This window comes from Apteryx mantelli, chromosome 3, assembly GCF_036417845.1.
Source record: "Apteryx mantelli isolate bAptMan1 chromosome 3, bAptMan1.hap1, whole genome shotgun sequence".
Taxonomy (NCBI): Eukaryota; Metazoa; Chordata; class Aves; order Apterygiformes; family Apterygidae; genus Apteryx; species Apteryx mantelli.
This window is the reverse complement of record NC_089980.1, coordinates 20,462,525-20,490,102: the sequence shown is the minus strand read 5'-3', so window position 1 is coordinate 20,490,102 and position 27,578 is coordinate 20,462,525. Positions and strand designations below refer to the sequence as shown.

Below are 27,578 nucleotides of genomic sequence, written 5' to 3'. Positions count from 1 at the left end.
TCTAGTAGTAACTAATTCCACCGCTGACTGCTTTTATTGGAGTAACTCCACCTGTTTTATGAAAAATTAAGTGCTTTGCCTGCCCAGAACAAATATAGAGCGAGCTATGTTCCAAGTTCAGTGCTCTGGGGAAAGCTCTGGGGAGATGCATAAGGCATTCTAGCAGAGATTAAGGAAACGCAAACGAATGCCCAATTATTTAAATTGTCTGTGACTAGTTTCAGTTCTTGCCCAGACATAACGTAACACTGTGGAGGCAGGTGTTTTCTCAGCAGCCACTGACTAATTGCAGAACAAAGATTAGAAAAATAATAAAAAAAAAAGGACATAAACAGTGCAATAGTGAGTATGTGGCAGAAGAGCCAGAGCAGAACAATTTATACTTACAGAGTAAGAACACTTACGCAAGAGACACCCAGTAGCCTGTCTGAGACAGAAAAGTCACGTGAATGAGATGGAAGGATCATGCCAGCTCTTGAAAGGCATTACTTGGCACAAGCCGAGCAGCATGGCAGGCAGTTTGCTTTCCTTTCCAGCCTGATATCCCAGAGGAAAAGCAAGTTTGGCTTCCTCCAGGCTGCCTATCTTCTAAAATCTACAGTACCTCATAGAAGCAGATTAAGATACACCACAGGCAAAGAAGTTATAAAAACAAGGAAATTATATGGTTCCCAGCCAAGGTCTTTTCAGAATTCACCACAAAAGACATATTTGTAAACAAGCTTTAGTTACAAAAGTAAATTTATTATTAGTTCACTTTTACACATTTCTAATTCATTGTAACAATTTATAAATAACTCCTGCTCACAGTCACCACATCTAGGGACAAGTTTTTGTTGTTTGGGAAGTTACAAAATTAAAGCACATTTTACCTGTCTGTCTTTCAAATAACATGAATCAAAGCACAGCTGGCTCTGTCGTTCAGCCACTGCATGTAAAACGAATGCTGTGAGTTTCCATGCTGGCATAACTACAGCACCATGGACTGTGGATTTCTAAGCAACAGAGGAGCAAGCCTTAGCAGCGCACGAACTGGCATATTCAACTGCTTGAACTTCAAAAGCAGCTCAGAGAAGTTCGTACTTCCTAAAGAGATTAAAGAAAAAGAAAATGATGACTTATTGGTGTTACACTTGCCCAGTAAGAGTTATCAACAGAGCACGGAGAGTCAGCCAGTGCTCAGGTTTGTATTTCTAGAGATGTGCTCCTTGCTACTCACTTTGTTGCAACACTGCATTAATGAAATTTTACTGCCTAGCCAAGCAGAATTTAAAGAAACCCCAAATTCGTTTAGGATGGCAGGAACTCCCAGAATAGAGGCTCATAACAGATAGAGAGGACACAGCAAAACAGGATAGAGGTCTTTTGACCTGATTAGATGCCCAGGCACCTGACCCAAAATTATCCAAGAAAAGCCCAGGGTGGCATGGCCTGCACAGCCTCCTGGGCCAGAGGGCTGTGGCCTCTAGTAAGGCTTCAGCAATAGATTCCTCTCATTCACCACTGAGGCAGTATTCATTTCATTCCCCTAGGGATGCCACAGAGTTCCCCAAATCAAAGCCTAGCTGCATTTCTTTTACAACCTGAGAAACCAAGTCAGTCCTTAGGCAAGCAAACAAGGAGTAGTATATCCTCAGGTTGGGCTGATGGAGGGCAAAAGAAAAGCTGCCAAATGAAAGGGCTCAGAATTTCCACAGCTTCCAGATCAGTTTACCATTAGAAACCTAGAAGAACAGGTGATCACACTGACTAGGTTCTTAAAGCAAAAAGACTTAATGACATTCAGGATAAGGCTAACATAACAAAAAACGTTGCTTTCCCCTGTCACAGCCTTTCTCATCTGGTCTTGCTGCCCTTTAGGAACATTATTACTTGTAGGTTAGTAAAAGGCCAAGATGCTTTTATATTAGCTAATTCTGGCTTCCTTAGTCCTACTTAAAGTGTCTACCTTATATGTCAATACCATTCACAAAGAGGAAAAAAAAAAATGATGGAACAGCTTTCAGAGGAAATGTACATTGCCAGATAATGTACAGGATACACTCCTCTTAATATACAGCAGAACCCCCACAAAATGTGTGTCCACGTCAGTTCAGCGTGCTGTGTCGCACTCCAACCCTACCTTCTAAGCCTCCAGCTGCCAGCTGGCTTGGTGTTGGGACCGAGTGGTAAATGAGGAAGCAAGCCAGCATGCTCAGTTGGGATTCTTCCGTAGGCTGCCCACTTAAGTAGGAATGCAAAGAGATGTCCCCTCCAGCTGTAACATATAAGACAACCTGGTGAAGCTTAGGCAGCATTTGTGGGATGAAACAAAGGTGAGACATAATTTTTCTGTGCCACAGGAAGAGCCTGCTGAAAAGGGTCTCCATCTCCCCATACAAGGTGGGCTGAGGGTTGGTTTGCAAACTTTCTTCCTTCTGCTGTGGCCACTTTTCAGCCTAATCCCCTTCTCTGCTGTGGTCACCCCTTCACTTCTGCGCCTAGAAAATTCTCCCAGTGCAACATTAGAAAAGCTTTCCCTACGAAACATAATAACCTTTCACATTAACTCAACTTTCCACCCAACAGAGCCATCAAACAATTCTTCAATGAATACCTCACACCCAAACCACTACACCGAAAACTTAATGTTGGTTGTCCCATGTATGACTGTCTTAATTTTTCACTCAGCTGTACAAGATGAGATAGATGCCTTCATACAAATACACACACAGAAGTACTCAGAATAATACTGAACAGTACACACTGTATTACTACTTTCTTACTAAAAAGGACATACATCACTAGATTTTGGAGATTTTAAAACTACAGTAGGACTGGCCTTAAGAGAACACTTGAGCTTTTAAAGCTGCCTGTATTCATGGAAATATTTAAGAGATTAAGACTTGCACAAAAAAAAGTGAAGGACTGACTGCTTTGAAATCCGTAACCAAAGCTTACATTATTGATTCTATCTGGCCAACGATTAGATAAACAGATTAAAAAGTGTATAGTGTATTCTATTCTTTCCCTTGACTGGCTTCCAGTAGCAAGTTAAAGAAAACCTAAACAAACAGCAGGTAGGCAAAATACGAAAGAGAGTTACAAAGAAGCAGTATATGGACATGACTTCAGATCTCTTATGTAAATTGTCTTATATAAGTTTTCCCTTCAGTTCTAAAAACAGAATCTTGTTTTGCTCAGGTATGTGACATGTGATCATAAGGCTAAAAAGGCAGACAAGTTGTTTTATGCTAACATACAAGTGCTTTGCCTTCAGTTATCATTTGGCAGTATTTTGAGGTAAAAGTGCACCTGGACTGGCAGAAGGACAAGAATGATGAATTGCACCCATGGCTGTAGTATTAACGTTCTCTATACCTTGAAGCCATTGATCCAAAGCGTTATCAATAGTGCACTTCATCACAGGCAGAAATTCAGAGTTCATGAAAAGCCCTCGGTTTGGATTACTGCTCATCCTCTCCTGGTGACTTCGGGAACTGAAAAATTCTAACACCAGCTTTATCTGCCACAGTTCAAATGTCTCTGACATTTCTCTTCTTTCTAATCGCCTCACAGCCTAAGCAGAGGGGAAATACAAAGCGACTGTTAGAATGTGAACTATAGGAGGAAACAAATGTTGCTGTCATAAACGCGAAGTGAATGAACATGCTCGAGAACACACTCCAAGCACTCCCCTTCTGAGTGCCTACTGAGAAAAACTGTCGACTAATGTTTCTTGGGTAGTTTCACTCTTCATTACCTCAGACCTTGCTTTAAAATCTCTGCTGTCTCCCTGCAAGCTCATTAATATGCTTATTGCTCTTCCTTCCTGATGCTTGTAAAAGCGCGTGCAACTAACAACAGTCTTCCACCAAAGTATGGCTATTAAACAAAATAGTAGTTACTTCACCTGATCTATTGCTATGTACGTGGGCAGCATCTCTGGATTTTCTTGAGTAACACACTCATAAAGAATTGAAGAGAAAAGATCCAGGATTTCCTGTTTCTGATAAAAGACACATGTTTTACAAAGTGCACATGCTAGGTACAATTTATTACAGGTTCTTATGTTGCACACATTTCCTTCCATTAAAGTTAACCCATGCACTGACATTACATAAATTAATGACAGCTAATAATGGTACACAGCTTGCTTTAGTTCTCGTGCTTATTAAAACTAGTCAAGATGTGGTTAGATTTTACTCCCTCCCTTAAGTCATTTTGCACAGAGAAACAGTTCTCCATGCAAAAACCCAACACTTCTGCTGTGATTTCACCTAACTCTTCAGGACACTAAAGAGGACTCTCAGCATTCATTAAACACATTCTGCAATGAATACAACTGGTGTATTTTCTAACACAACTAGCAGAAACTATGATGTAAACAATGGAAAAAAAACGGTAGGGTCAACACTGTTTTGCCTCTTTTGTATTACAGAACATCCCTTACAATATTCCCTGTCCCCACTACCTGAAGGACTGTATTACTGAACTCTGCTCCTTGCAGTTTAACATAGATTTTCCTACTTTTTATTTATGAAAACAAGAAACCATGTTAGTCCACCTCTAGGCATCATACCTGGCCCATGTTCACAGTTGGTTTGCAAAAATAATCAGCAAACGAAAACAGAGCAGGATCGGAAGTGAAAGCTGAAATTGCTTCTGGCTAAAAACAGATTAAAACATACTCTTAAAATTAACTTTTTGGTTTTACTGCACAAATGAAATAGCAATTTACATCCACCCTTTTCTTCCCCAGCACGCAAATGAGAACATTGCAACCTACAGAAAGCACATCATGGGTAAAGTCAGTCCGACACTTCTGTCTGCCCACAACAAATGCACATGCACATGGTGGCTCTTAGGCCAAGCTCATCCCATGTCCTATGAAAGCCACCAGATTTCCTTTCCCTGAAGTCAAGTAAATAACTTCAATACTCCTAATCACGTGGCAGAGCTGAAAAATATAGTATAAGCTGTTGTGCGTCACTTAACCATTCCAGAGGTGTCATTCCCATTTCCCTGCCAGTCTGGCCTTGGGTGCACCTCACTTCACTGCTAAAGCTCTTTTTAACAAAGATTTACCAATGTTCACTGCTATATGCCATATTGCTTGTGTAAGCAGAGGTCTCACTGCTGCTCTGCTCCAGCTAGAAAACCAGTTTGGGAGCAATACCTTGAATGCTCGAGCTTCAGAGTTTCGGTGAGTAACAGTCTGTGCTAAGAGACTGCGCCAGCCCATTGGGTCCTCCTTGTACGAGAGCTGCCCAGCTCTCAGTTTCACATACAAGATGCCACCCTTAGAAAGAATCGACCTGAAATGAGAACAACTATGCTTACTTCACATTGGTACTTACATACAGCGAGGCAGACCTGTAAAAGATGCATGAAATGCAACAGCCATATGTGATAATATCCCTTGCCCTGATTATTTAAACCCTGTCCCACATGTACATACATAGAAATCTTGCTTTCTTCCGGGGCAGGTTGCTCTCAAATGATGACGTGGTGGCAGACAACGGGAAAGGAAAAAGGGGTGAGCCATACTGATACAAGGAATATAACCTTCTGGAGCCACTGCAGGCTCTCGCTAGATTGTTAAAGGATGAGCTCCCACCACCAAGGACAACCACATAAGCTGTATAAGTATCCACAGCTTTAAGGGCATACTGTGATGGTGAAGAAGTCCTTCCTCGATGCAAAGAAACCTGACATTCTTAACCAGGCCTACAAACAGAAGCGTGCAACAGTTTAAAGTAATGCTACTGCAAAGCAGTTGCATGTTTTATCTGATTTAGAATGATATCAACTGTGCAATTAACTTCAGGCCCATGGGTGTCCTTAAAATAACTACATTACCTGTACTGAAACTAACTACTTAGCATAACAACATAGCAGCAATTCACATGTAGTAAAAAAGGAAAAAAAATATTTCTCCCACACATGCACATATCTCCAGAACACCACCAGCCAGTCAGGTCTCTACCATTTTAAAGGTCTGGGGACAGGAAAACATATCAGCCTTCTGATGTGAGGGAGAGCTGACAGATTCAAAGCATCTGGAGTCCAAGGGAAGAGGTGAATGCCAAAGGAGGCAAGTTCCCTGATCACCCATGTCGCTTTCTGCTGCAGCAGCATGAAAAGGCTTTTGAGACAGACAAGTTCCAAAACATGATCAGTCTAAAAGAAAGACTCAATCCAGAAGGAGAAAAGCGGGTTTCTGCCAGCTATGGTGCAGTAGAGGAATCAGTACGTGCCTTCTGATCCAGGCAACTCTGCACTCTGCAGCAGTTCTCTGTTAGTTATCTTTAAAGGCATGGACCAATGCATGCTGCCTTGCAGTGCTTAATCTAATCTCAATAGAGCCACTTAAAGTAATCAGAATAATTATATTACTGACGAAAAATGCAGCTGGCTTCTTCTATACTATTCACAGTGACAAGTTACATTGTAAGCTGTTAAGCACAAAGGTGAGAATTATTTTACCTACTGAAACTGTATTCCGGTAAGATTTCTGTTTTTCACAGTTGCCCAATGGTGAGTTAAAACGTTAGTTAACATGCATTAAGTAGGGCTTTGTATACTTCTTGTAACATCAGAAAAATAATATTTCACAAAGCAGTAACAGTTAGCTAACTCGTGTATCAACAGCCTGGGAAATATGACATCACATCAACTCAACTCAAAACTAAAACCATGAGGTTAAGGTAGTTTCTGGTACTGCTCAATCCCGCTGCCAATATTTGTGGTTTTTACTATCAAGTTTTCCCCCATCCTGTTTTTGCATGAATAATTCACAACAACAGGTGAAACCAACGCAGTTTCTTTCTTCACCTTAAAGTGCTGCCAAATGCACAACAGTGAACCAATCAAAACTCGAATTCTTTCCAAACCGTAGGTGTTACAACTACAGGAGGTTAAAAAAAAAAGAAAAAAAACACCCTACAAGGTCATTAACCAGTTAAGTAATATAAAGAATACTTACTTGAGATGGTGTGTCCCCTTGCTTAAATCTATTAATAATTCCCAGTACCGTGGTCCCTTCACTCTGATCTGTCAATGTAAGCATTTTTATTACTAGATATAACCAGAATCATAAAATCAAGAATTTTCTAGGTAAGTCTAAAGTTCTTTCTATGCCCTCAGAAGGACACGTGCCCCTTTATAGTACTACCTGGCCTGAAAATTCAGAAGAAAGAGAACCCAGCTTTGTTTCTCCTACAGTGAAGTTCTCCAGCATAGGGAATTCCCCCCTACATCAGATCTTAAAAGCAAGACACTCAAGTCCAAGGAGCGGCGCATGAAAAAAGTTAGCCTACGCATCCCATAGCGATGGAATTGTCCTCAGAGCCATTACCATAGCATAGAGTTGCCCAGAATCTGGCTAAGGTTGAACAGTGATCTGTCTGAGGTTAGACTGGGAATCAAAGAAAAGTCACTTAAGTCTCTCTTCTTGCAGTGAGTGTGGCACAGAATCTGGGCAATTAAATTTCTCATTACAGTGTAGACTTCCTTTACCTGCTTCAGTAAGTGAAGCTCTGGAAGAAGGGTGGGTGCCATCAATTCCTCCGTGGCTTCTGCATACCACTGTGTGCCCTTTAAAATGCCACCAACATTCACATATTAGTAAAGCTCATTTCAATGTGAAGAAAAAGAAAATGTGCACCTCATTTACAACAATTAAACTGGCAGAAGTGAGTCAGTTTCTATTCCTGGGTTCTGGTTAAATACATGGCCAGTTTTGGGCAGAATTAGGGAAAGGCTGTCAAAACCACTGCCAGTTCCAACCACCTCTGTGCCTTTGAAAAGTTCTCCCTCTTCAGAAAGATGAGAACTGTGACCCTGGCTCAGTTTTTACACACTTGACTGTCTGAAGACTTTGTGGTGCCTTTTACTTGTCCCATGTTCTGCTCTCAAGGTGTCATCAAAGCACATACAATGTGTGAGTGGGCTGAGCACACCCCTTCAATTATTTGCCTACAGAGTTTGTCTCGTCTCCACCACAACTTGAAAATAAACCCAAGACTGCTGGCCACAACAATGAAAACAGCATGCCTTTGGTATATCAGCATTTTCAGTCGTCTCCCACACCTTCTCAAAGGCCTTCTCTCTTTTTCCCCCCTCCCAGACACATTACCTTGTATGTAACCTCTATCAGCGCGTAACAAGGAGTGTTCGAATCCACATCAACAGGTGTCAAGAGTCTAGGTTCTGCTGCCAGCACGTACAAGTGACGCAAGGCCTGAAGATGGTACCTGTGTGTGGGAATAAGGAACTCAGCACCTTTGGATACCAAACTGCACATAGCTCAATAGCCAAATACAGTTGTCAAACAAGCTAGTGTGAAACTTGTAGTAAGGTAGTTGTTTTTTTTGATTTATTAGCATAGGCACTTTAGCTAACAGGACAAGACTTCATGAATCACATATTTAAAACTGATTAAGAGCCATAAATGGACAGATCTTGCAAGTAAACTTTTTTGCTGGAATAGCTATGTCACAGTAGCATAGAGCAGAGCCTCAAGAAATCTGCTTGCATTTCTTCACTGATCAAGGATCACTATCACCATCCTAAATCTTCACTTATTTCTTCTGGTTGTCACAGGTTTTTTGGAAAGCCTCCAAAAAATTTATTTACAGGGTGCCTAGGTAAAAGTTCTAGATCATTTGTCTGTAGATAACTTCTTTTGCAAGAAAATGATTTAGCTTAAATTAAGAAAATACAAACCATAGAAAACCCTTACCGATTGTCCGTGCTGTGAACGGGGAAATGAGGGTACAGTGCGCAAAGGAGAGCGGCAATTGAAGAATTTGAAGTGCTCAGTGAGTATCTACAGAAAAACATTTTCTATTAGTTTTCAGTGCTAACAAATACTGGCAACTCTACCACAGGTGTTCAAAATATTTTTGCGTCCCACAGAAGGGAAGGATAGTAGCAAAGTGCAGAATTGCAATGAATTTCCAGATGCGTTCCTACAGTAGGCAAAATGAACATGTAGCAGTGGGAAAAGAACACAAGCCAGAAACATTCCTATGCCACTTCTAAGTAATGCAGTATCTAAAAGACAGTAAGATTTGCATTTGGAATAAAAAACATCTCTATGCAACTATATATTAAAAAAAAAACAAAGTCTAGATCTTCCAGTTTCCAAGCTGCCACACACAGAGTTTTTTGGTGGGCTTTTTTTGTTTTTTGTTTTTTTTAAGGCCTGGACAAAATGGAAATTACTTTGGCATCAATGTTTGTCTTTGTCTGTTGCAAAGCAGGGAACAATATAGCTAGAAAGGCAGCACACTTCAAACAGTAACAACCCGAGGAGATGAGTGTGCCTAATCTATAATGAAAGATGATGGTAAAGCCATGTCAGCATCAAGAAGAGATGAAACAGAGGTAGCTGCCAAATTCTCACTTTTATTAATTCAGAAAGAATGAAATGTCCTGTGTTCTCCAACTGCAGCTACTAGAAGTAAAAGGCTCTGTTCCAGTCAATGGAAGGACAAAAGAAAGGAACCTGCCACCAGAAAGATGGCCAACAGAAAAATCCATATTGCATGAGCTATCTGTCATGTAGCTCTATGAAGCTTCATGCTAGAGTATGCATTTAAGGAAACTAAGCCGAACAAAGAATTAAGCAGAAGATAGAAAATTCTGGCCAACTGGAGTGCGGCAGGAAGGCAGAGGATAGTGCATTCAAAGAATGCTTAAGAGGGGGTGAGTGATGAACATCGAGACAAAGGGGGGGGAAAAAGAAAGATGAGAATGATGTAAATGAATCTGTCCAGAGAAGAATGCCTAGAGGAATGGAGCCATTGAAAGCAAGTGGTTTTTGCTTACTCATCTTATTAAGTTTTATCAGGTCATCTTGGCAGAAAGGAGAGCTAAAAGAAGGAGCAATTTAAGCAAACAAAGAAACAAATGGAGGAAAGGGATAGGTCTCTCTCCCAGGGTGAACCCAAGCACAGCTCCTCCTCCCAATCCCAACACTGGGTAGCTGTCATGCTTTCTTTGGTACATTTATGCATGCCACTTCAAAGCACTGCACTTACTAGACTGTCATGGCTTTGTCCTCCTCTACTTTATAATATATAAAGATATTCAAATGATAGTAACTGCTAAAAATCTGATCCAAAACTGTTGTGTGCACAAGCTGAGCTTTGACAAGAAAACAAGCTGCTAATAGCTGTGACAGTTTCTGCTGTTTGTGTCATCAGCTTTCTAAATTCTAAGAGACTATCCAGTCTCCAGGAGCCCAAATATGAGGAGGTTCACTGTGCAGACATTATTAAACACGAGGTGACAAATAAAAGATCAAAAACCTGATACCGAAATATCAAAAGCAGTAAATGTAGGTATGAGTACAGAAAAAGAGGAAAAAAGTCCCTTGGACCCAAAGCAGAGTCAAAGACATGCAAATCCTCCTCCTCCAGAAAATGTTTCTGTCACTTGCCCATGAGTTATCTTCTCTCTAACTTACTCTTTGGATCTCAAGAACTTGCATGCTTTTCTGCACATTGCTCCAGCTTCCACAGGAGAGATGGAAGATGAAAAAAATTGTCTTTGAAAATGGCAAGTTACCTTCCTCCTCCCAGAAAGAGAAGCCCCAAAGCCATGTGGTGAGCCAGGTGGAACCCATAGTTCATCTCTCCGCCTGTCTTCTTGTGCATGAAACGGCAAAGCTGAAGGACTTTCAGGTTTCCAGAGCCTGCCATCACCATTGCGAGAGACAGCAACAAGACGCTCAAGCATGTTTCGAGATTATAGTGACCTGTCTTCAAGTAGATTAGGGGAAGAGTTATTACACTTCTGTGGTCAAACACATGCTGTTGGTCAGACCTAGTATGTTCTCTACCCTAGAGTTCAAAAACCACATTCCACAGAAGCAGGGAGAGTGGAGAACCAGCAAAGTCCTTAACAAAAATGATTCACAACCCTGTCACATTCTATAAATACAGTTGGTAAGACAGAAAAGTAAAAGGGATGTTTTTGTTTGTATTAAGGCTTCAGTGAGGGTAAAACTGTATCACACAACAAAGCCTCCTTTCCATTGAAAAAAAAACTTCAAAGAACTTACTATTGAAGCTGTTGGTGCTGACAAACACTTCAGGAAATCTGTTGCATATTTGTACTGGAAAGAAAAGAAATATGTACTAAATAGAAATACAAAGGATAGATTACAACTCTATAGGAAATGAAGGGGAAAAAGTACAAAAACCTCTTACCAAGCATTTAAATGCTGCCAGATTTTCTGAACCAGCAAATCGAAATCCCAGTGACAAACATGCACCAGCAATGATGTAGACATGAGCTTGCCTAATAAGCAACATAAACAGGAAATGAGTAAGTGTTTCTCTTTTCCTAATCTGAATAAGCATCACAAACTTCTTGCCTATATAAAAAAAGACTCCTCCTTTAAAGAAAACTGAGAATAAAATTCCCCGAATATCAAGGGACAGATTTTCTTTGCATATTGATATCTCTATAAAGTTTAGTTGCATGTTTCAGAAGTAAAGTTTGGCTTTGTACAATATTCCTCTCTAGCTGCGACTAATCTCTATACATGCTACTTACGCTAGTGTCTCCAAACTCAGGTCTTCAGACGAAGGCAGCTCTGTTGCATGAAGGGATATACTATTCTCTCTTATGATCTGTAAAAAGCATAAGAGGTAGAAAAATTAATCCAGGGGATTCCCTCTGAACCTTTCTGGGCATCTAGAGTTCATAAGCCATACAAACCAGAAGGTCTGTTTCACAGGATTATAAAAGCTAACTTTTCTTCCACTAACTAAAATTCCAGTGGTGGCAAGTCCATGCTCTGTGCAACATAACTTGGAGTATTGCTGATCTCATTGTTAGACAGTTATTCCTAATGTTCAACTAAAACCTCCTTGCACCAATTTTGCACATGGCTTCTTGTCTCGTGGATGTGGAGAAAAGTTTAATTCCTTCCTCTTTCTGGCGCTTTCCTCTGTCTTGAAGAGTTGTATCCCTCCTCAATCCTCTCTTCCCTAGCTCTAGAGCATCAACATACTCTACAAAGAGTCCCCAACACTCCCATCACGGTCCAGAAATTCAGTGCAACAATCATCTCTGTCAGGTGAACATCAAATTCAAAACTTGTCTTGATTGCAGTCTTTGGCCCAACAACACCTGAAACGTCTCATAGGAAGGGAACTCTGGAAGTTTCCAGTTCAAGCCCCTGCTCAAAGGAGGCCACCTTCAAAGCTAGATCAGGTTTGCTCAGGGCCTTATCCAGTTTAGCTTTGAATAACCTCAAAGACGGAGATCACACAGACTTTCTGGGCTCCTCTTCTAATATTTGACTACCCACACTGTGAATGTTTTTTTTTGTCCTTTTAGATAATCAGAAATTCCCATATTGTAACTTGTGTCTGTTACCTTCATTCTTACTGCCTTTCTTCAATGGCCCATGAAGGTTTTTTTTAGCCTGTCAAGACTTCTTTGTAAAAACAGAGCTGTCGGTCCAGCCCACAGTCTCTCCTACATCATATTAAGCTTCATATAGCAAAGAAATATTACAAATTAACATGTGTTTTATTGTGAAGCTCAGGTGACAAAAGAAATGTTCACATGTGTAACAATACAGTGAGATGTAAAATTGGGAAGCAAACACATTAAGCGTAAATACCTACTTGAGGCACATTGCTATTAACCCACTTGGAATTGGGCAAGATGTCATCCCACAAAATCAGGCATCGAGCCAGGGTCTAGAAAGGTGAGAAAGCCAAAATGTGAAGAAGGAAAAAAAGTAGACAATGATAACTGTTTTGGGTTTTTTTAAACTGTAATAAATGCATTCAGAAAGAAGAACAGAAAATCTAGCTACCCCCAGCAGCTCTTTCATTGCTTCTCAGCCTTTATATCAGAAACAACAGAAAAGCTCTTTTGTTTTAGGAAATTCACATTCTGTTTGCAGACAAAAGAACCATAGAATAAATTCTTTTGAGGTCTGTACTTTTAGCTGGTAAATTTAGCTGAAAGTACAGCGTATACTTGTAACGGATCCTGAGGCCTGACTGAATTTTTTAATATCTGAAGTTCATTCAGAATAGCTAAAGAAATTTACTTAAGCTGTTCAATTTAATTTAGGACTCCTCATAAAATGTATCGTTCAAATATTTCTCACTAAATTCTGTCTCTCTCTAGGGCTGCATGACAAGCAAACTGTCCTCCTACAAGCAGAGATTTGTTAGAAGGTCTAAGTTCGGCAGGCAAGCAGGGAATTTCTGAGTTATCAGATATCTAAGGTCTTCTACATGACAGACATGCACTGGATTTTAAGATGCATTTTTAGTATTGTTAAATAAACTGAGAAATGAAACAAAAGAAAATCTTACTCTCAATAAAAGGAACTCTGGTTTTACAAAGTCCAGCAGATACATTGTATCTGGTGCTTGAAGCCAATCAGCAATGGATCTGCAAGACACAGTAAAGGAACAGGGTTTACAAATCATACTTTGATGGGGCACAAAATTGCCTGAGCCGCACAACGCAGGACCAACGTTACGGCAGTTTAAACATCTATCACAAATTATTACAAAAAGTCCGAGTAATTCCAAGGTTAATACCTGTTATTAGTCTTTAGATAGATCATTGCAAGTGCGAGTGTGGCACCTGGACAAGTAACATCCACATTTATGGTGTCTCCTTCCTGTGAAAATACAACACACTTTCAGAGCATGTAACTAGGAAGGCAACAGCCTGTAGTGATGTGCATAAGCATTCAAAACTCCCATGTTGCACTGAGAAACAGACCCACTGTAGACTTCTAAGCCACCACTATTTTCAGCTTAAGTGAGCAAGAACAACCAACAGTTATAACGTACCTTAATCTGATAACTGGGAGACTTGTGCTTCTCTCGGTGCATTCCTGCTTGGAACCGCCGGTGACCTCCAACCATGTACTGGTAAAGCTGCTCAGGAACATTGAGGTCTGACATGCCTATCAAATTACTGCCATGCTAAGGAACAAAGAGGAGAAGAAATAAGAAGAAAGTGCCTTTCCATACGAGAAAAAAGTGCATTTGGCCAAAAGCAGTTGGGAGTCAAGGATGAAACAGTTCTCAGCACCCCCACCCCAGCATATAATGATTCTTCTACTAGTTGCAGCTTAAACGAAAAGAGGCTCTTACCCCCAGGCAAACCATGCCTAAGGCTAGCCCAGACGCAAGTGAATAGGACTCTCTGTCTGTGCAGTACTCCATTTCTGGTCCGGGGGGACGTCCTTGAGAAAACAAAACAGCAAGATTCATCTTTTAAAATTCCAGCTAAATAAACATGGTTTAATTAAGCATTACATTTCTAATGAAATGAGAAAAAAAAATCGGGCCCTTCAAGAAAATCAGGAAAGTTCTCTCTCCAATAATTGTTATTAAACTGTCCATCATCAAATGATAAAGCCCTCCAGAAGCAGTATATATTGCCAAGTGATATGGTTGGAGTTCACAGACCCAGTGAAAGTGCCATGCTACAATTACATATATTTTGAAGATACTTACACCTACCAAATGTTGGCTGCAGAGTTCAAAAGCTGTAGTCAGAAAAGGCTGCATATATCAAATTACCAGAAACATAATAGATATAATTTCATCCTTAAAATTTATCCCATTCTCAATTTAATAAACTGTAGTCTCTTTTAACTGAAGAATTACATATAAACATGAATTAAAACTTATCTGTCAGAAATAAAATCAGAACAGCTACACAGAGAACTCAGATAATCAGAAATTTACTGCTCAAAACCATGTCAGAGAGAGCTGTTTGGAAGGCCTTAAACCACACAATTTGAAACAGGAGACTTGAGGAAATGATGACTCCACTTCCACCAACCTAGGGAGTCAAAACGACTGTCCTTGCAAGATACAAGCTTTTTTTGCATCCAGTGCCTCAGTCTCTAGTTTCTACAGGGACAACTCCTTTGTGGAGAGACATGAATAACATGTCTGGGAAGTGCCAGCTTCATCAAGTATACACTATGCAATAGATCTGCTCAGGTGCTGTAGAGGGTCAGGATTTTCACATATACGGCATCCAAGTCAGGAGGACCACGTAGTTACTGTAGACCATTTACAAAACAGCTGACAACCCCAGACCACTTCTACTTGGACAAAATTTCCACATGCAAAAGGTACACAGGTCCAGCCCTGATGTTGTTATTACGTTTCTACTAATTCAGTGAGCGCTCTCCACACTACAGAACACACAGTTCACAGTAACACCTGTTCCTTTGAACAGCAGAGGATAAGGTTTGGCAAATGAGAGGTGAATATTGCAGTGGCAGAGGTATGACTGAGAGAAGAGATGTATTAAAATTTTCAGGTCACTGATGCACTGTGTAAAACACACACGTGTTATGTCTCTCTACCAGTCCACAGCCAATTTTTCCCGTGTTAGCACTTACCTATTTCAGCCAGCAGAACCTCAGCCGTGTGCCTGTGAGCAGTGCCTTGATAAACAAGGCCTATTCCTATCACAGCAGCCACCTGCACGTTGTGTGGGACATCCAGCTCCGTTGAAGTTGGTGGCAGGAGGGCAGGTATGTGAATGCTCAGGAGCCGCGTAATAGCCATATCCATTGTGCCCAGCTTGGCAGCAGAAACACCAAGCAACAGTCCAATACTCGTCATCTCATGGCCCTGAGACAGGGAACAAGTATCCGTGAGGAAAGAAGGCAGGGATGTTCAGAAAGGGAAAAATGCTCATCCCAGCTGAAATGTAAGTCTTGCATTCTCAAATATACACAGCAGTTAAGCTTCATGAATCCACCTCTTAAGGAAAATGAATGCTCACTGTTACAGGTGTAAAGGCATTTTCCAAATTTATGCTCTTGTTGCAGAGGCAGACTTAAATCCAAATGGAAATTCTTACAAAATGAAGTGCTAAGCACTGTTATAATGGGGAGTTTTAGTTTCAAAAAATAATTTGGGCTGTTTTAAAAACAAAACCTGAAGTTTTTGCTTTAGAAGGACCTCACCTCCCTAGTAGTTCATTTTCAGTCCCTCTCTCTCACCAAGTTTGATGTAATGTTCATTGGTGTTTAAGTTTGAAAGGAATCATATATTTACAACTTCTTACAATTTAAGGTGGGATTTCAAGAGCACATATGACTTCCAGCCTTTTAATACACACCCCATAAAATCCTGAGCAGCTAGCTCTCACTCTGTACCGCAGAAAGATTAACAATGTGAACTTTTTGATGCAGAATGAGCAGAGGTAATTCACTTGCCACAATGAGCTATGCATCAACACAGTACAGAAAGATCTAGTGACAAAACTGCTGGAAATCTCTTAAACAGAAATAAAGTCATACACTACTAACATTAATAACATAATTGTGAGATTCTCCCATATCAGGAAACTTCCAATTCAGTGCTTCAGAGTAACTTTTTTTTTTTTTTAATGTTTAAAGAATTGAAGTCCTATAGATAGTTCTCTCTGTTGCGTATGAAAGAAGGCCTCACCTTGGTTAAGTAGTCATGTATATTGAGCGTGGCAAGTTTTGTGAGATGCCCATTGAGACCCAGAGCCATGAGGAAGCCTGCATATTCATTTGCTAGTTCGGCAATTTTTGGCTTGTTATAGACAATCCACGCAGAATCTATCTGCGAGGCAGGTGCTATCTTCAGCCCAGCAGCCACACCGTTGTGAAAGCTAGCCCAGCAAGCCATGTTTGGAGGTACATCAATGTTCCCACTGTTAAGGTCAACAGTGGTGTTCCTAGGAGGAGCACGACCTGCCCATGACAGAATCATTAAAAACAATTAAGACAAACTAAAAGACAAAACAGCAAACAAATAATTCGGTTTAGCAGTGCTGTCTTGCTGTTTCATTGATATCCCAGAGGAACAACATTAAAAAAAACAAAAAAACAAAAAAAACCCACCACTAACGCTAATCCAAAGAACTTCAGAAACAGCTCTCAACTTCAGTAGGATAGTAAGTGAACAAACACTGACAGCATACTAGGTAACACTTCTATTCTGAAAACAGTCACAGGTATCTTCAGACATGTCAGATGACAGAAGCACAGTATATGAGATAAAACAGCATTTTGGATTTTGGAGTATCCATGTCCTATATGGCTCTAACACTGACCTAATATTGCATTGCCTTGGGCAACTTATTTCACTCATCTCTGCTTCTCAAAATGTAGCTCACAAGATCTCAGTGGTAGATAACAACACTGGCCTTAACCATTTGAGGACGAGAAACTAGCAGGTGTCAGATTCAAAACAATAAAAAGAGTCACTTCTTCACATAAAGCACACTTAAGGTATGGAATGCTACATAAGCTACATGTCTTTGCAAAAAGACACAGAAGATGCTAAAAAGTTTAGATAGCTTCAAAAAGCAATGGGATAACTGCTGAAGGAAACTCCATCATATTCTGTTAAACGCAAAAATAGCCCTAGGAGCACAAGTCACTGGCTACTGAAAGAACGTATCAGGGTAGCATCATGGCTTGTTGTTCTCAGTCTTTCCTTGGCAGCTATCAGATGGCACACTGGGCCAAAAGCCAGAGGACCACAAATTTAGACTACGTGAGGGGAAAGGAGTAGGGCCAAGAAAGCAAGAAGGGACTGGGAGCACCTGGAAAGAATAAGGGGAAGGGAGTCAAGTTTGGGAGAAAATGGACAGAAAAAGAATCTGACTTCTAGCACATGTTCCTCCTCCAGAGCCTAGAGCAGAACTGAGTTTCCCTAAAGCCTCACCATTCCTCTGCTATCATGAAATACCCGTGAAAGCCACTGGCCAAATTCCCCTTTTCCTCTCTGGCTAGTCCACAAAGGACAACAGCTTCCTGCTGCAATTTATTTTATCTGTCATTGCAGTGAATTCAAGTGGCAGGATCGTGTGTGATGACTGCACAAGTTCCAACACAGCAAAAAGTCACTGTCTGCGAAAGATACAGTCTGGCTGCAGATATGTATTTGGAGACACAATTTAGGAACTACTCGCAGGGAAGACAAAGTGCTCTCTTCGCTTTAATTGGGTTACTTATGTTAACAAAGTTAACACAATTAGCAAAGCACGTTCCTACATTCTTGAGAAGGACATTATTTATCCAGCAAAGCAGATGTATTCTGGCAGGCAACTACTGCAACTTCAGCAAACCAAACACTGAAAAAAATGCTGACCAACGTACCAGTTAGATTCAATTTTGGGATAGGCAATTGTTCTGTTGGAACAGGATGATACGAGAACAAAGTAAACATTCCTCGTCCGACAGGTAGTGCCATGGTTCTCTGGCACAGCTGTAACAACCTGTTGGGGAAATGAAATCAAAACCAAGCCAATTCCTTAATACAGACAAATATTCCAAACACATGATACAGAATAAAACTACAGAACAGGCACTGGAGAGAGTCATTTTTCTGATTATGAGACAGCATAACGTCTTCACTTTTTTAGTAGGCTAAATTTGTGAACCAAAATTTTCAGTATTTAAAAGGTTAATCTCAAAGATATGCTGTAGCTGACAACATGTTGAAACTTTCCTCTATTTTTTTCTTAAAGCTGGGGGTTGTTAAATAAATACATTATGGACAATTTAGCAGCCATATCAGAGACAAAGAAGAAAGAAGAAAGCAAAACAAAGTTGATTGCCATATGCAATCTTGCTATGACTAGTGATCACATCTAGTAATAACCTGTGTGCAGAATTAATAATATACTTCCAGGAATGCTGACCACAATTCTCTACGATTTACTCTGGAAACACTTTCTAGACTTGTTAGATTACTCAGCTTGTTAGGTCAGACAATAACTCACTGCATTCCTTCAGCTTCCAACTTTCACAGAGTGCTCTGCATGTTAATGATCTTCTGAAGATTTAGTTTTCAGTGAGAAGATGCTTTTAAGATCCCCAAAATAAAAAGCTCAGCGAATATAAGACTGCATACATCCAAGCTAATGTGAACAGCCTGTGCCAAGCTTACTAAACTGTGTAGCAATTCTGCGGCCTGCAACCACTGGCTTTCACCTCACTCAGCAAAATACTCAGGAAGAGCTGACTATATGAATATATATAATACTCATGTGTGTATGTATATGTGTGTGTGTGTGTGTGTGTGTGTGTGTGTATATATATATATATATATATATATATATATATATATAATGTGAATATATATATATTTTTTTTCAATACATAAAGATGATTGGATGGACAGCCTGGCAGCAAGTCAAGATTCGGTGAAATCTGCTGGACATCTTAGCTTATCAATGCTGTGTGGCATCTTCTATGAACAGTATTTCCCTGTACCTTTTTCTATGAAGAACTGGAAGTTCTTCATGGAAATGGAAGCAAACCTAGTTAAAGGGACACAAATGAGGAAGCACATGGGGGTGAAATTCCACTGCTGCATTATATACCCACCCCTGAACCCATTAGCACCTCCACAGAAACACTTCCACTGACAAAGAAAGGGACAGTCTTTAACACAAGCAGTCCAAACAGGTGCTTGAAGTTTCGCAGCTCTGGCTCTGCAAAGACCTGCACATCCAGGAAAGGACAGGGATGTAGGGCAGCAGATGGTATGACACCAGAACACGGCAGGCAAAGGGGCTGAAGAGAGTCCTGGCTTTGGATGCAATCAGAGGATGGAGGGAGGGCATGAATGTTTGATACATGACATTATTCAGACCAGGGCTTGAGGGAAGGAATCAGGATCGACTGACACATTACCTGGACTGGGGAAAGGAGGGTGCCTTATAATGTGTAGAGTCTGTATTGCACACAGACTAACCTTTACTAGGCAAATATGCCCCATTTAACCCCATGCTATGACTACGATGCTCTCCCTACAGTGTGTTTCTCCAGAGTACTTCCTGCTTATATTTAAAAAGCAGGATGAAAGCAGGTTAGACGGAGGGAAAAAATGCTGCAACCTGCTTTCACATCGTAACTGATCTCAACATGCTGTTTGGAGTTCAAACTAACAATCTTTCCCACATGCAGCTTGAATCCTGAAAGCACTCCAACTCAATACAGAACAGTTTTGATGTCCACTGAACCTCGAAGACTTTCATTCTGAAATCCAACCCTCTTCTATAAGTGTTTACGCTCAGGCCTGTCTGTTTTAATGTTCAGTTCAGGACTAGAATATATCACACTGCTTGGTAGGCATACTTAACTTTAAGCCACCAAAAATATTCAGTTTTTCACCTGAACAAAATACTAATGAAAAACTGCCAGAAACGGAGACAATTCTTTACCGGTTTTCTTTTTCTTCTATGTATTCATGGTCACTAGCTTCTGGCATCTGCACTACATTGACACGTACAGGACGGGCACTTTGCAGGAGCCTTCGTACTTCCTGTACTCTCAAATCCTCGCTCCATATTAATGACATCACTTCTTCATTCATATCATTCATGCCATCCTCATCCTCTTCTGATTCAGATCCAGAGGGAATATCAGAGGACAGCACCTGGCCCACAGACTGAAAGGGAAAGAAAAAGGAAGGATATCATTTCCAGAAGTACAGACAACACACACAACACTAAGTATCAGAAAGGCAGCAACTACTAGCAGCATAACTGGAATGCACTCAGCAGTTACCCGCACTGAGATTAGTCTGCAATCAAATGGACCAAGATTCTTGCCATCACGAGTGACATCATTCATGCATTTGTACCATTCGTTTATAAAGCCCCTAGGTTTTCTGAACATTGTAATCAACTATTTTTGCACAGCTGAATGGGATAAATAACTATCAAGACAGGAGGAGATGACACCTCAAAGATGAAGCAAAGGTTCTGGGGCAAGGATCGAAAAGCAGGAGCTTGAAGAGGTGATTTCAGAAGTCTTGTTCTCTTTCTTCCTAAACTAGCTCTTGTTTCAGAGCTGTAGGATGAAACGGTTTTCCTTCCTTGCCTACACAATTATCTAGGACTGCTAAGAAAACACTTGTATTTTCTCTCCAATTTCAGCAGTGAAAAAAAAGAAACCTAGACCAGCATTTCAACAAGTATTTGAATAGAGGTTAGACTCCTGAAGGCACAGACACAGTCTGCTGTGGACAACCTGGGTTTTAGATTTGCCAATACCTACAGACTCTCATCCCGACTGGGACTACTGTTCTGCATACTCAATGCATCCCTATTCAGGCACATGCTTTATTGTCCTGATCATGCATATTTTCCTGAATTAGGATTTTAATTTGGATTTGAATTTTTTCCAACAACCTTCGGGGGGGGAAAAAAAAAAAGGCTACCTATTAAAATAAACAGTTAACTCACAGAGAAGTGAGATCCAAATGTTTGTTGCTGTCATCAACCAGCTTGGGATTCACTGTGGTACTGGAATGTTTTTTGAACTCACATGCCAGCTTCTTCGTGACCAGAAGATACTGAAGCATTTCAAGTGCTTGGAAGCACTGTGGAAACACCCTCTCCTTCTTTGCGTGATTTATAAAATCCTGGTTTAGCTCTCTGCCTCCCCTGTTTATTTGCATCACACTAGTGAGGGACAGGACTAACAAGAATGACAAGGATGGTATTGGTCAGGATGCAACAGAGTATGCCCACAATTTGCATACACTACACTTGCTCCAAACTAGTCTGTCACTCCATATGAAGCACAAATTCATTGAATTTGTAAGAAGTTCTACAGAAGTAAGCTTTCCAGCTGAATGTAGAATTTCCTTATGGCCTGACCAAATAATTTGGACATCAACTCTAAGGTGGGCTAGCACGTTCCTCTTTCTTCTCCATCTGTCATGAAGACAAATATTGATATGATTAATCTAGGAACAACAACAACAACGAAATCTCTAAACTGGTTATTTTTCCTGTTTTACTTCTCAGAATTTTAGCAAGCTGACAGATACAGAATCACACAGACTAGACCTAACACAGGGTCTTCCTAAGCCTCACTGGTAACACATGACACCAGGAATGCAAGTAAATTAACAGCTGATGAATGAAAACCAACTTTTTCTGATAAATATGCACTAAATCTCAATACATAACTGCACCACCCATATAGCCAGCGTCCGTTTTGAAACAGGAAACTCCACCCTGCCCCACTGAGAAATGACAAACAATTTGGCGTTTGAAGATCACTTTATCCTTTTAAGGTAACACATATTTGAGGCATTGTTATAAAGTGGTGAAATCAGATTTATCATCATTTTAGATTTAGCACTGTTACCTGAGGGCAGTAAGTCCACCAGCTGAAAATGAAATGAATTTTTAGTGAATGTTGGCAAATGAGATTTGAACAAGAAATTTGTTTACTTTTCCTCCAAATAATTTTTTAAAAAATTAACTTTTCTGATATGTAGTTATTCATGAAGGCCCTGTTAAAAAGAAAAAAAAGCAATTTTAAAATCACTTGCAAAGCTAAGACAGCATTTAAAGGGCCTTGACCAAGATGTACTTGAGAATGCAAGTTTCCTCTTCATGACTTCTGAAAAGACTGCAGACAATCTGCATAATAGAAGCAGAGTTTTATGCATGCCACTAGCCAGCTTTCTAGTAGAGTTCTGGCTTACCATACAGTCCTTGACAAAAATCACTTAATTGAGCCAAGATGCCGCATTCCCACTACCAGAAGAGAACATTTAAGGAAAAACAACATAAAACACATGCTCTTTTCTCTTTATTTCAGGATACAAAGAACTAAATCCTTTTCAAGAAGGAAGAGAAATACGAAGACAGGGTATTTCAGAAAGCATGCCAATTCTTCCAGGGAAAAAGAGAAATACCAGCTACGCCAACTCACGAAGGTGCCAGACTGACAAATACCCACTTCCCTTCGCTGTGCCATCACCTGTTTTGATGGCAGTCTCCCTGCGTGGAGCACCAAAACCTCTCTAACACCTCTCAAAAAGGCAGCTATTTTGGAGAAGAAGAGGACTTATAGAGGCATTACTCCACAGGCAAAACTTTTGAGCACCATACTTAAATGAAGTTTAAAAATCTACTTTATATCAATAGTCTCCAAAGTTATGCACAGTTACTCTTCCTGTGCCGGATGCTGTTTTTTCTACTGAAACCCTCAAAGGGGCATAGACCGTACACTGCCCTCTCTCTCGAATCCTGCACCTTCTGTATGCTGTAACCTACAACCCTGAACATCTGCAGATGGTGGGGAAATTTCTAAACAGCTGGAGTGCTCTGCCCAGTATCATGAAATCCATGTATGCCCATACTCACAGATTTACCCTTTTGCAGGTTCCCTTCACATGCTTGCTTGGACAGATCCTGGCGCCCAATCAAGAGACAAACTGCTTCTGGCCAGTCTGAGGCAGGCTGCTCTCGGCAATAATATATTGCATCTCTAATAGGAAGTGCTACACCAAAGGGGAGAGACTCCAGATCCCTTAAGGTGAAACCTTAAAATTAGTGAGGCAGGAAAAAAAAAAAAAAAAGAAAAAAAAAGAAACTTTTAACAATCAAAACTAAGCAAAACGTATTTCAGATTATGCAAGCACAAGACTATTATTTATGGTTGTTACCATTTCGCACATTGAAAAACTGCTCTTACCAACGTTAGTCATCCAAATAACTAACTTTTCAGCCAGGCTAGAAACAGATGTGCTCTGTCTGAAACTACATCTGTAAAACAATGGAGAATAAAGGAGAAGCCAATAAAGGCTAGTCAGAAACTCAGCAGAGAGTCAAAAAAGCATAAAATGATAATTGAACAGCAGTAAAAACATACCGATTGTCATCCTGTTCTATTTGCTGTTTTCGTTGTCCTAGGAAAGACAAATAAAGCCATGTTAGTCCTATGTTCTCCAAGCAAAAGGACAGCATGTAACACACACACAAGACACTGGGAGATATTGCAAGGGCATCAGAGCATCATTACCTGATGTAATTTTGTACAAGTAATGGGAGGCTTCATTAGATACAGCTCTCTCATCACCAAGTATGTACAGAGCCACACTCTGAATAGGAAAGAAACACCATGATACTAAGTCATTTAGTCTGCAGCTGATACTATATTGCCTATCAAAACCAACAGAAGATACCTTTAGTAACTTACATAGTGGGACAGGTCTATTATGAAAACATCATTAGTAAATGCAGATTAAAAGCAACTGAAGCAAGTAAATGAAACTCTTCTGCTTTAGATTTAGTTTGTCAAAACAAATCTTGAAACAATTAAACGAATTTTCCCAGATGATTGTTTCAAAGGAAAAAAAATATATATATATATATAATGCTCTAAACAGAAAACATGTTCCCAGTGATTTTTGCTGTGTTTCTCACATTTCTTTGAATTCCTCTTGTTAAACACACACGTTTTCTACAAACACGATTTTTCATACACAGTCCTTCCACATCTTGAATGTCAGCTACTTCGTGAAGGCTGCGAGTGAAAGCTTTTCCCATTCAAAGCAGGGTTCATTTCATCTAGCTAGCCAACAAAAATCAAAGTGATCTGTTGCCATATTTACCTTTTGATACTGCCAAACAAGCTGGCATGCCAAAAGGCAAAAAAAAAAAAAAAAAAAAAAAAAGAGAGAAAGAAAAAAAGAAAAGCAAGAAAAAAAAAATCTTTTAACTTGAAGGAATTTCAGTGCTGCTGTTTCAACTCCCCACACTTTCAAGGAGAGGACAGACTGGCTCCTGGCCACTCAGACAGTGATTCTGCCACTAGTCCTGGACACCTGGGTCACAGCAGAGTCTCTCTGGCCTGTTTTTCCTCTTCAGGCATGTCAGTCTCAACATTTCTGTTTTGAATCCTGTATTGACAAGTTTTCTCAATATATCTTTTGTGAATAAGGGAGCAAGGCTGGCCAGAAAACTCTATCAGCATTGATAACTACTCATGCAACTAAATGCTTATGTTGGTACATGCTCAAGAAAAAAAAAGCTGGGAAATTCTCACTCACAAAATACGGTTAACTCTGAGTTATACTATTACTTTGCACATGCCATTGCTGCAAACCACAAAAAAAAAACAACACATAAGCAGTGAAGCGTAGGCCACTCATTCTGAACTCACCAGCTCTTCTTCCCAACCTCAAATACCTCCTCCCACCTGCTAAAACCCATCCGCACCCTGAAGTAATATTGACATGATAACAAAGAGAAAGGGACTCTTAGGGATTCCTCTCTGCTAAATGCATGTTATTCCCATTGTAGAGAGGCTGCCACCACGCAATTCATTATATTACAGAGACACTCGAGAGAATTTCATGCAGATGGGTAAGCTTTATTCAGTATGGAGCAGCAACGCTCAGAGACTGTGCGCTCAGGTCTCTGAACAGTATGGCCACAGTTATATCCCCCAGGAGAGTTATTTAGCACAGGCTCAACACTGTTCCAGTACAGCTACTAATCTGCCTCAGTATGCTCCCCTTGCTACGCAGAGGACGATTAAGCCCTTTGTTATTTGACTTTGCTCTGAGGACACTTCACTCGCAGGAAATTAAATACGTGGGGGGCAAACCCTGGCAGCACTGGTGCCACTGTGCTGCTAGGCCAACATACGACAAAGCATCCTTTTTACCAAATTACATACCAGTACTACCAGTTTGCTCCTTTCACAGATTCCTGGTAAGTAAGGATAAGGCTGCACTCCTTCTCCCTTCAGACAGGAACTCAGCCACTGAAAGATACTTGGAGGCTCAGCAGAAAAAAATGAGGGATGGTGCATGAAACCTGTTTGGACTTAATCACATGAATAGTAATGACACTGAGCTCATAGCAAATGCACAAAATCTCTCCACTATTCCCAAAGCAAGCCCTACAGTATTTCTCTAACTAAAAAAAACAAACAAAAAAACCAAAACAGTATTTCCTCAAAACATTATAGATCTCACCTCCCTCCTGTCAGATAGAGGTTTATAGATGGTCCATAATGAAAGCATGAAACATCTATCTGCCTTTCAAGAACAAACATCTCAACCCACAGTCAAAAGAAACATGCATAATTAGTAATTCTCAAAACCTCAGTGAAACAGTCCTGCAAAACAACATTAAATTGCTTAAGTGAAAGGACAGCCTAACTATAATCTATTTGCCTTTCCTGTCCACAAACACAGGCAGGAAAGGCTGACCAATCCTATGAGACAGTTTTTTTTGGTCAGGAGAGGCAGTAGTTTGTCTTACACCACTAGTGAATTTCAGCTGGTAAGACAGTGAACAGATGCACAAACAAGATATGCCCTTATTTTAACTTTAGGGGTTGCTTGCTTTTAGCTCTAATTTAGTTCTTACCAAATAAGAAACTGAGAGCCTGCTGGCCTGTAGATGCTGGTCCACAGGAGAGGCACAATTCATTCCCAGGCTTTTGCACAGCTTTCTGCTGACATTTCTCAGCCAGCCCAAGGGGGAATCATCATTCCCTCCCAAGCCCTTATTCTGTAAAGGGTCCCACGAGGCACTGGACTGAAGGCAACAACCCGTGACTGTGCAATTCTAATAGCTTTCCAGTCTTTGTAAGCGGCTATTAAATCAAAGGAGTGAGGCAACCTCAGCACTGTGAGCACGGTTTTGCATTTGGGGACTAAGGCCTGACCAACTTTAAAGAGAACGGTTACCAACAAACAGTTTTAGAGAGATTACTTGCACACCATTATCAGTTTCTTTTCAGCTTCACATAGCCTTAAGCTCACCTTGATCAACTATGCAAGTCTGTCTGGAAGTCTTCACAAGGGCTGGATAGTCTCTGTAGTAATAATCTATATAAGCTTCAAGTTTTAAGTCTCTAGAATGAAAGAGATATGAATCATATTAGAATACAAAAAAGAACTACATGCATTTCTGTGACATTTTCTGTTATGTTTATTTAATGTTCGTGTACATGCTAGATACGTGAAGTTCCGACTTGCTTACCTAAGACCGTGCTCATGGACACTGTTCCTTTCCTAAGTAGCTAATCTGTATGTTTAATTTTTCCCGAGTGCAATTCTCTCCAATTATTCATTTGGTCTGCTTTGTCCCACACCTCCACCACCAGTGGTGAGGCCTGTCGCTACAGTTTTCCCAAAATTTTACTGGGAAAAATTTTAAAGCTAGCAATACATTTGGTTATCTGCAAGACATGCATACATACAAAAGGCTAGGAAGTTGGCAACTTCAAAAGAACGATGCAATCCTTCATTGTAGACTTGCTTCTCACTGGCATGACAGAATAAAGAACAGGGCAATGCTTTCAGCGTTAGGGACTAGATGCCACTTCTGAGAAACATCCAACCAGCCATCGGTGCTACTGGGGAAGAATCTGTTGCCATAGGGATATTTTGGTAGCAATAACAAATACCATTTGGGGAGATGATACTGGGTCTTTTATTTATATGTATATCTGTATCTATACTTCATGTATACAGATATAATAAAACTTGAAGGCAGCTGTGGAACAGACACATGAAGATGCAGCCATTGGCACAGAGGAAGACACAAGAACCCATGTGTACCACGGAAGACACATGGGGAAAAATATTTGGGAAGCAGCTGATCTCATGAGCTGAGCTGAGACAATGCAGCAGACAAAGCCCAGAGAGGCAATGTGACAAAGTAGGTTCCACTCAAATACATCAGTCTCTTATCTAACATAAGACCCTGCTTTTAACTTCCCAAAGAGTTACAGCACAGAATCTCAAGAGGCTGAAAGA

At 40.4% G+C, this 27,578-nt stretch overlaps 1 protein-coding gene across 1 annotated transcript in view; it reads right to left on the bottom strand.

Annotated features, from left to right (window-relative positions):
* Positions 1–723: 723 nt before the first annotated feature.
* ANAPC1 (anaphase promoting complex subunit 1) overlaps positions 724–27,578 on the bottom strand; it is a 42,589-nt gene continuing 15,734 nt past the window's right edge. Inside the window, exons 19-47 of the mRNA XM_067292875.1 lie at positions 26,580–26,671; positions 25,484–25,632; positions 23,822–23,900; positions 23,672–23,708; positions 23,495–23,565; positions 23,164–23,342; positions 20,218–20,444; positions 18,146–18,264; positions 16,461–16,732; positions 15,401–15,635; positions 14,133–14,224; positions 13,827–13,961; positions 13,569–13,651; positions 13,338–13,416; positions 12,633–12,707; positions 11,551–11,627; positions 11,202–11,292; positions 11,054–11,107; positions 10,558–10,751; positions 8,726–8,812; positions 8,120–8,237; positions 7,501–7,578; positions 6,968–7,035; positions 5,159–5,297; positions 4,562–4,648; positions 3,893–3,988; positions 3,361–3,559; positions 2,123–2,257; positions 724–1,086 (exon numbers count right to left, since the gene is read on the bottom strand). Coding sequence (XP_067148976.1) covers positions 971–1,086; positions 2,123–2,257; positions 3,361–3,559; positions 3,893–3,988; positions 4,562–4,648; positions 5,159–5,297; positions 6,968–7,035; positions 7,501–7,578; positions 8,120–8,237; positions 8,726–8,812; positions 10,558–10,751; positions 11,054–11,107; positions 11,202–11,292; positions 11,551–11,627; positions 12,633–12,707; positions 13,338–13,416; positions 13,569–13,651; positions 13,827–13,961; positions 14,133–14,224; positions 15,401–15,635; positions 16,461–16,732; positions 18,146–18,264; positions 20,218–20,444; positions 23,164–23,342; positions 23,495–23,565; positions 23,672–23,708; positions 23,822–23,900; positions 25,484–25,632; positions 26,580–26,671 — 3,463 coding nt within the window. The 3' untranslated portion in view covers positions 724–970. The remainder of the gene's footprint in view (positions 1,087–2,122; positions 2,258–3,360; positions 3,560–3,892; positions 3,989–4,561; positions 4,649–5,158; positions 5,298–6,967; positions 7,036–7,500; positions 7,579–8,119; positions 8,238–8,725; positions 8,813–10,557; positions 10,752–11,053; positions 11,108–11,201; positions 11,293–11,550; positions 11,628–12,632; positions 12,708–13,337; positions 13,417–13,568; positions 13,652–13,826; positions 13,962–14,132; positions 14,225–15,400; positions 15,636–16,460; positions 16,733–18,145; positions 18,265–20,217; positions 20,445–23,163; positions 23,343–23,494; positions 23,566–23,671; positions 23,709–23,821; positions 23,901–25,483; positions 25,633–26,579; positions 26,672–27,578) is intronic.